The 7,331-nt window shown below is 67.5% G+C and overlaps 3 protein-coding genes across 5 annotated transcripts in view; 2 read left to right on the forward strand and 1 right to left on the reverse strand.

Moving 5' to 3' along the window:
* VWA5B2 (von Willebrand factor A domain containing 5B2) overlaps window positions 1–4,231 on the forward strand; it is a 12,155-nt gene extending 7,924 nt beyond the window's left edge. For 2 of the 3 annotated variants that reach the window (XM_014939847.1, XM_014939846.1), the window contains 9 exons: window positions 34–323; window positions 1,538–1,763; window positions 1,852–2,184; window positions 2,257–2,397; window positions 2,475–2,594; window positions 2,756–2,833; window positions 2,987–3,056; window positions 3,232–3,340; window positions 3,590–4,231. In XM_014939847.1, the coding sequence (XP_014795333.1) occupies window positions 34–323; window positions 1,538–1,763; window positions 1,852–2,184; window positions 2,257–2,397; window positions 2,475–2,594; window positions 2,756–2,833; window positions 2,987–3,056; window positions 3,232–3,340; window positions 3,590–4,198 (1,976 nt within the window). In that variant the 3' untranslated portion in view covers window positions 4,199–4,231. The remainder of the gene's footprint in view (window positions 1–33; window positions 324–1,537; window positions 1,764–1,851; window positions 2,185–2,256; window positions 2,398–2,474; window positions 2,595–2,755; window positions 2,834–2,986; window positions 3,057–3,231; window positions 3,341–3,589) is intronic. The other variant, XM_014939848.1, reaches the window with a different exon arrangement.
* Window positions 4,232–4,416: 185 nt separating this feature from the next.
* ALG3 (ALG3, alpha-1,3- mannosyltransferase) lies at window positions 4,417–7,284 on the reverse strand. The gene is made up of 9 exons (XM_014939844.1): window positions 7,084–7,284; window positions 6,888–6,987; window positions 6,662–6,809; window positions 6,358–6,518; window positions 6,117–6,237; window positions 5,681–5,886; window positions 5,353–5,429; window positions 5,080–5,224; window positions 4,417–4,989 (listed from the first exon to the last, which is right to left on the reverse strand). The coding sequence occupies exons 2-9, from the start codon at window positions 6,959–6,961 to the stop codon at window positions 4,800–4,802; spliced, it is 1,122 nt and encodes a 373-aa protein (XP_014795330.1). The 5' UTR covers window positions 6,962–6,987; window positions 7,084–7,284; the 3' UTR covers window positions 4,417–4,799.
* The window catches only part of LOC106886689 (endothelin-converting enzyme 2-like), a gene marked incomplete at its 3' end in the record, with an annotated part of 4,189 nt that continues 3,996 nt past the window's right edge, over window positions 7,139–7,331 (forward strand). Inside the window, exon 1 of the mRNA XM_014939834.1 lies at window positions 7,139–7,253. Within this exon, the coding sequence (XP_014795320.1) occupies window positions 7,139–7,253 (115 nt within the window). The remainder of the gene's footprint in view (window positions 7,254–7,331) is intronic.

A 7,331-nucleotide genomic window follows, 5' to 3' on the forward strand; every position in this document is an offset into this window, starting at 1 on the left:
GGGCTGATGGGGGGGTCTGTGCTCGCTGGGCAGGTGGGGACCCCGTTTCGGGGAGTGACATCTGGAAGCGGATTTACCAGCCCTCCTACATCCAGGAGCAGTACGTCCTGACCCACTGCTCCGTCAGCACCGACCCCAGCCGGGGGCTGCTCTCCCGCAGCTCCACCAGCAGCGAGTCCACCGGCTCCCGCGACATGGCCCCCGAGGGTGGCTCCTTGGCCACTGGTGCTGATGCCACCTCCCAGCAGGGACAGAAGAGCCTGTCCCTCTGCGAGTCCTCCACGAAATCCGCCCCACTGCCCTCTGCCCCGGCCGGCACCAAGGTAAGGATGACAATGGGGTGCAAGCGGGGGCTTCCTCCCAGTTTGGCTGGAGTCTCGCTGCCCCATTGGGCCCAGAAAAGGGGCTGCTGGGCTGGAAACCAGAGCATTGTGGCCTGGATTTTAGGGAAGGATCAGCCATGGGTGCTGTGGGGACAGTCCTTGAGTGATTTTTGTCCTACTGGAAGGGGACAGCTGGGGACTAAGCAGCTGGTCCCCCAGCTCCCCAGGCCAGTAGTCCCCTGGGTGGCTGACAGCCCTCTGAGCCAGCTCAGATCCTCATTAATGCAGCAGAAATTAAGTGGAAATAGCTGGGCCAGCATCAGGTAATGGACCTGTCAAGCTGGCAGGGGGGGAGCTGGCTGAGCTCCTGCCTGGCTCCTTCAGCCCTCGGCCAACGTTGCCCATTGATTAATTAAGGACAGGCTCTGTCCCTGCTGCTTCACTCCTGGGCTAAAACCCAGCCAGGGCAGAGGGATGGGGGGTGGCAGCTCCCCGGGGATGATGTCCCCAAGGCCAGGTGAGGCCAGCAGTCCCCCCACTTGGGGACACACTGCTTCCCACTGGCACACAGCTTGGGTAACCGGCTCTGGCGGCGCAGCTGGTGGCCTTTGCTGCCGAAATGTCAAGCGTAAGTGATTTCCCTGCAGCGTAAATGATCCTCCCCGGCTCCCTGCTGCCGGAGATGGAGGGGGCGCGGGTGCCACTGCCCTGTCATCGTGTTTGGATGAAGCATCTCGGAGTAGGGACATGGCTCTGCGCTGGGGACTGTATCCCACTGCAGCATCTTCCAGCCTGAGCGACTGTGCTAATAACTCACAAAACCTCACAAAAATCCCTGCCCTCCCCCCCCCCCCCCCCGAATTTCTATAACCAAAGCTTGCTCCTGTGGGTATTTTCTTGTGCAGGAAAGCAATTGGTGTGAGAACTGGTACGAACACCCCCCCCCCCCCCCGCCCCCGCCTCAGCGTGAGCCTGAGTCACCCCCAGGGATGTTTGCAAACTCCTGTCTCGGCACTGACATCGCTCCTTCCCACACGCACCAGGAGCCTGGCGAGCGTCGCTGGTGGCCCCGGGGGGCTGCTGGGTGCCAGCCTGTGGCACAGCGGGGCTGGGGGATGGCCAGTGGCCCCAGCCAACGTCCACAGGTGCCCAGTCAGGGCTGGGCGCAGGCTGGGCTCTGTGCTGGGGTCGCCATCAGTCTCCCCCTGCCGCAGGTGACGGTGGCCCTGAGCACGGAGGAGCTGGCCCGGCGGAGAAAGGGGCTGGCCCGCGCTGCCATGGCCGGCCGCAGCTTCTCCTCGCCCCACGGAGAGCTGGACGCCCACCGGCTGCGGCGGGCCCTGGAGAAGGTGTCGCAGAAGAGGAACCAGTCGCTGGAGGGGCAGCTGGACCAGCTGGGACCCCGGGGACGGCAGTCACAGTCCGGCGTGGCAGAGTCCAGTGGGTGCTGGCTCCTGGGGGGACAGTGGGGATGGAGCTGGGTCCCCCCCCAGCCTCGCTGACCACCCCGTGTATTGCTGCCTCCCAGATAACCTCCTCTCACCCACCCACCTGGACTGGGACATGCTGGTGGAGCCCTCCTACCTCTTCAGCGCCTCACCAGTGCCCGAGCCAGGGGGGGACGCCAGCCCACCCCTGCGCTGCCAGGTGGTGATCCACGGGCTGCAGGCCGGCAAACCCGTGTCCTGGGAGGTGATGGTCTCGCTGGAGCCGCTGCTGCAGCCCCGGGAGGGGCCGGGCAGGGAGGACCCCCTGCCCCGGGGGGGCAAGGCCGGGGAGAAGCCCCTGCACCGCTTGGCAGCGCGGTCTGTCATCCGGGACAACGAGAACGCGGCCCAGCGGGAGGCTGAGCTGCAGCAGGGTGGGTGCCGCTGTGTCCCCCGACCCTGGCCCATCCCCGGCATCCCCCTCCCCACCTCTAACCCCCCCCCAGCAGGTTTCGCCCGCCGTTTCCGCCTGAAAGCCCTGCAGACCAGCAGAGCCTGCGGCGTGCCCTCCCTCTACACTCGCCTGGTGCCCATCGACGCTGCCACCCAGGCGGCCCTGCCCGCCGCCCCCGAGGTGTGGGGCACAGGTATGGCCGGGGGGGCTGGAGGGCTGGGGAGGGGGCAGTGAGGGAGCAGGAGGCTGAGGTGGCACTGTCCCTTGCAGCCGGCTCAGCCAGCCGGCCACTGGCCACCGCGGTGATGAGCCGGCACCGGGGGAGTCCCCTGGCGGGTCTGGGCCAGCAGCGGGATGCCGAGGAGCAGGATGAGCCCCCCGACGCCGCAGGTACCGATCCGGGGGCCCCTGGGACCCTCAGCTGTTGGAAAGAGCAGTGGGTGCCTGGGAAGAGCCGTCAGTCTCTGGTGGGGACAGGGGGGTAGCATTGCGGGTCTGGGCCATGAGGGTCCCGGGAGCCCAGGGACCCTCAGGGCTTTGCTCTTTTGCAGAGCGAGAGGAGACCCCCGGGTCCCCGGCCAGCGCCTCCTCCACCACCTACGGCTGGGAGAAGCAGAACAGCTCCAACGGTGGGTCTGGGGTGGGGGTCCAGGGGCTGGATGCGGGGGGGACAGGGGTACCCCTGAGAGCTGGAAGCCCCTGCTCTGCCCCACAGTGGGGAGCAGGACACAGCACTGGGTCCATTGCGGCCCCCCCATGCTGAGCTCTCCCCCCACTTGCAGGGCCCCCGAGCAGCCCCTCCACCGCCTCCATGGGCTCCCAGAAATCCACGGAGAGCATCGCCGGCTCCAGGTGCGGCTGGGGGCGGGGGGCAAAAACCGGCACTTTGGTGGGAGAGGGGGGCAGTGGGGTTGCACGTCCCCCAACGGCTCTGGTGGCAAGGGGGGCACTGCAGCTCCTTCCCCGCAGCGGGCTGGGGTGCAGCAGGCCCCCCCAGTAATCGTGCCCCCCGGCTGTTTGCCCGCAGGTTCAGCCTGGGCCGGCGCAGGGGTCCCAGCCTGGCCCTGCGGCCACCGTGCCTCAGCCCCGACAGCGAGCGCTCCGACCACCGTGCCAGCCACGACTACCTCCCGCTGGTGAGCACCCCCTCCCCGTCCCACTGCGGGCGCCAGCACGCACCTTCCCTGCTGGCCCACAACCCCCCCAGCCCATGCCCCAGGGTGCAAACTCCGCCGGTGCCCTGCTGCTACCTTGAACGGCCCTTGCTGGTTTTGGGGAGGGGGGCATTGGACAGCCCCCGTGCCCCAGGGACGCTCCTGCAGCCCCCACCAGTCCGTGGAGGGTCTGTACCTGCCTGCCCCCCCAGCCCCCCCCCTCCCCTGCAGGGGCAGCTGCAGGAAGCCCAGGGCCCGTTCCAGCTCACTGAGAGCTTCTCGGAGGTGGTGCAGATCCCCCTGGACCGCCTGTGCCGGGCCTCCCCCTACGCCTGCCACCGCGCCAGCCTCAGCCCCACCTCCCCGGGGGCCAGCAGTAGCCCCGAGGCTGGGCCCCGCAGCCAGGAGGGCGAGGAGCCGGCTGTGGCCCCGCAGCCCAGCTCCCCCCCGTCCCGCAGCACTTGCTCCGAAGTGCCCAGCGCGGCCGTGTGGGCACAGGCTGACAGCGGCCACGGCTCCGAGTCCGACACTGGCCCCCACTCGGCCGCCCCCTCCGAGACGGGCGTGAGTTTGCAGGATGCGGGGCCAGAGGACCTGGAAAGCACCAGCTGGGCCACGGCGGTGGCGCTGGCCTGGCTGGAGCATCGCTGCGCCGGCTTCTTCGAGGAGTGGGAGCTGGTGGCGGCCAAGGCGGACGCCTGGCTGCGGGCCCAGCAGTTGCCCCCCGGGGTGGACGTGGGCTGCCTCAAAGGGGCGGCCCGGCACTTGTTCCTGCTGCTCCGGCACTGGGACGAGAACATCACCCTCAACATGCTCTGCTACAACCCCAACAATGTCTGACCGAGGGGACAATAAAGGTGCCTGGCCCCGCGCCGCCTGCACCAGAGTCTCTGTCACAGGCAGGAGCTGCTGGCCCTACTCAGGCCACACCGGGGCTGGGGGGGTCTCACCCCCTTCCCAGCCACCTCCCATGCGGAGGGAGCAGCCAGGGCACTAGGAAAAGCCGTGCTGGAGGGATCCCTGGGCTGCATCAAGGGAATTAAAACATTTAGACAATGTGGTTTTGCAGATCCTCTGTCTTAACCTCACCCCAGAGGTTGCGCCCCTCCTCTGTGGGGCTGGGAAGGGAGCCCCTGGGCAGCACTCTGTGGGGCTGGGAAGGAGCTCCCACAGCCCTGGGGGCCCCTCTGGTTCCCCCGAGGTGGGGCAGGTGGAGGCACAGCTGTCCTGATGCCATCACAGCATGAGGACACTGTGGCTGGGGAAGGGCACGTGAAGCCCCCTTTATTGGGGAAGTCCTGCCCACAGGGGGGTCCCCACGCTGCCCCCTTTGCAGTTCTGGGACTCAGGGCCCTCCCGGGGTGGCTGGGGGCAGCGGGGGAAGAGTGGGCAGAAGGAGCAGTCCCAGAGGCCAGTTCCCATCGTCCGGCCGGCCACGGTCTCACTGGGCCTTCTTGGAGAGGGCTGGGGGCTTCCTGCCGGGCGGGGGGGTTTGTGGGGCCAGTGGAGGGGCCGTGCCATACCAGAGCTGGAGCAGGACAAGTCCATGGCAGATGTGCAGGGAAAGGGAGCTGCAGACGGTGGAGGGGTAAGTGTTCCAGCAGAGCTCGATCACTCCCAGCAGCAGCACCCTGCGGGGGGGAAAGGTCGGTGGTCAGCAGGGGGGAAAAACACCAGCCCCCCAGCAGACGGGTGGTTCCCCCCCCCCCGGCAGCACCTACTTGGGCATGTGGGCGAGCTTGGCGGTGGGGGTGCACCAGAGCAAGTAGGGCAGGGTGTGGAAGTACCAGACGTAGAACTGGTAGTGCAGGGAGCGGCTGCAGCAGACGCCCAGGAAATTGGAGGAGAAGAGGACAAAGACGATCTGTGGGGCTGGCGTTAAGGGGGCAAACGCAGCAGGGACCGCCCAGCAGCTCCCCAGGACGGGACCCTGCCAACGCCGCTCCCTGCCCTGCGTCCCCCCCGTCCCCGCTGCCCACCTTCCCAAAGGATATTGTTGACGGTCAGGGGAGGGGACGGGTGTTTCCTTTTGGCAGGATCCTTCAGCAGAGCCAGGATGCTCTCTTTGGACCTGAGGGGGAAGCACAAAGATGGATCTCAGCCCCTGAAAGTCTTTCTCACACCCACCTTCCCCTGTGAACCACGATGCTTGGGCAGTGCAGTCCCCAAAAGGGAACAGTAACTGTCCCCCAATCCCGCCCGTGACCCCAGGACTGCAGCACTGAGGGAGCAGGGTGGGTCACGGACCCGTGTCCTGCACCACGGGGGCTGACGGGGATCGGTTGATGGGGACCAGAACCCACGGGCAGCCCCATGTCTCACCTGTGCCACCGGTGCAGCGCAAACAGCCCCAGGCCAGCCAGGTGGGCCAGGAGCAGCCCCACATGGAAAGCCCGACTCTGGAACACCTCTTCTGGAAGGAAGCGCCAGTTCACCGTCCACTTGAACTGGAACTGGCGGCCCAGGTCGAAGGAGCGTGTCAGGTACCCCAGGGGGTTCACCAGCAGGAAGGGCAGCCCCAGGACCACCTGCGGGAGACACACCAGTGCCCTCAAGACAGGGCTCCCTCACCCGTGTCACCTCCCGAGAGCTCCGGCACCACACGGGGCGACCATTAGCCAAAGATGGGAGCCCCACAAATCAGATGATTTATCAGCCTCCAGGTCACTGTGTGGGGCCAGCTCAGATGCTGGTGGCCCTGTCTATCCCCCTAGGGGTCTCCAGCCCCCAGCAGAGCCAGGCAGGGTGCTGGACGCACCTGGAGCAGGGCACAGATGCAGAGCTTGGGGATGCAGCCCCGGAGACCGAACCGCTGGAGGAGCAGGAAGAGAAGCCCGGGTGCGAAGAGCAGGATGTTCATCTTCACGGACACGGCCAGGCTGAGCAGAAAGCAGTGTTACTGCTGTGGCTTCCCGCAGCGGGGCCCAGGCAGCCTGTGCCCTGGGGCTGGGCTTGTTCAGCCACGGAAAGGAGCCCCCTCCCGGCCCCTAGACCCTCACCTGAAGAGAAGGCAGCCCCAGGACCAGCGCTCCTCCAGGAAGAGGTTGATGGCCAGGAAGAGGATGGCCATGGCGACGGGGTCGTTAAAGAGCCGCAGGACAAAGATGGAGTGGATGCGGTAGGAGGCACAGCACATGAAGAAGAAAACATATGGGGGGACCTTGTAGGGGACAGAGACACGAAGGCCGTCAGCAGCCTGTCCCGGACCCCCCACCGCCACCGAGCCCTCCAAACCTCGCACCCCAGCCTGTTTTGTCCAGGTGAGGGCTGAGCAGAGCAGGAGAGCCCCCAGCTCCAGGCTACCTTGTTGGTTCGGCAGTAGATGCGGAAGACGAGGAGGAGGTTGAGGAGGTAGAGGCCGGCGAAAAGGTACTGGGCCAGGCGGATGTCGGCGCCGCGGCCCGTGGCATAGTACAGGCCCAGGAAGATGTAGACGAAGCCGGCGGGGTAGCTGTGGAGAGGAGGCAGTAAGGGGCTGGGCCCTCTGGGACCCCCCCAGAGCCCAGCTGTCCCCATTGCTGTCACTCACACCAGCGGCCCGGTGTCCCCCTTCAGCTGGGTGTAGTCGAGGGTCCCGTTGGCAAACCCCTCCACCTCCTCCATGTAGGCCTTCCAGTCGATCTCGGTGTCTGCGGGGACGGGCGGGGGTCAGACGGGGGGGAGGGCAGACAGGGAGGAGGGGGCTCCCCCACCTGCAGACCCCACAGCCCTGCCCTGCCACCCACCCCCGCTGAGGCTCCGGCCCCTTCCCGTGTCCGCTGCTGCCGCCCCGGGCGGGGGATGCTGTCACCCACAGGGGGTGGCCCTGTCACCTGCGGGGGTCACCCCCCCCCGCGGCACCGCTCCAGGGGGAGCCCCTCGGGGCTGCCCGGACGGGGGACAAGCTGCCCCCGGGGTAGGGCCCACCCCCCGCCATCCCGGCCAGGGCCCGTCCCGGCGGGCAGGGCCCGTCCCCGCCGCTGCCGTGGCAGGG

This window comes from Calidris pugnax, unplaced genomic scaffold (assembly GCF_001431845.1).
Source record: "Calidris pugnax isolate Ruff unplaced genomic scaffold, ASM143184v1 scaffold94, whole genome shotgun sequence".
NCBI classification, from domain to species: Eukaryota; Metazoa; Chordata; class Aves; order Charadriiformes; family Scolopacidae; genus Calidris; species Calidris pugnax.

What these genes read in the sequence shown, in the direction of transcription:
- ALG3 (XM_014939844.1), bottom strand. Translation starts at nt 6,961, where the DNA reads ATGGAGGAGGTGGAGGGGTTTGCCAACGGGACCCTCGACTACACCCAG. An exon ending in GCGCTGCACCGGTGGCACAG is followed by an intron (nt 5,430 to 5,680) that starts GTGAGACATGGG and finishes CTTCCCCCTCAG; the next exon opens with GTCCAAAGAGAGCATCCTGG. An exon ending in CCCTCCCCTGACCGTCAACA is followed by an intron (nt 5,225 to 5,352) that starts ATATCCTTTGGG and finishes CGCCAGCCCCAC; the next exon opens with AGATCGTCTTTGTCCTCTTC.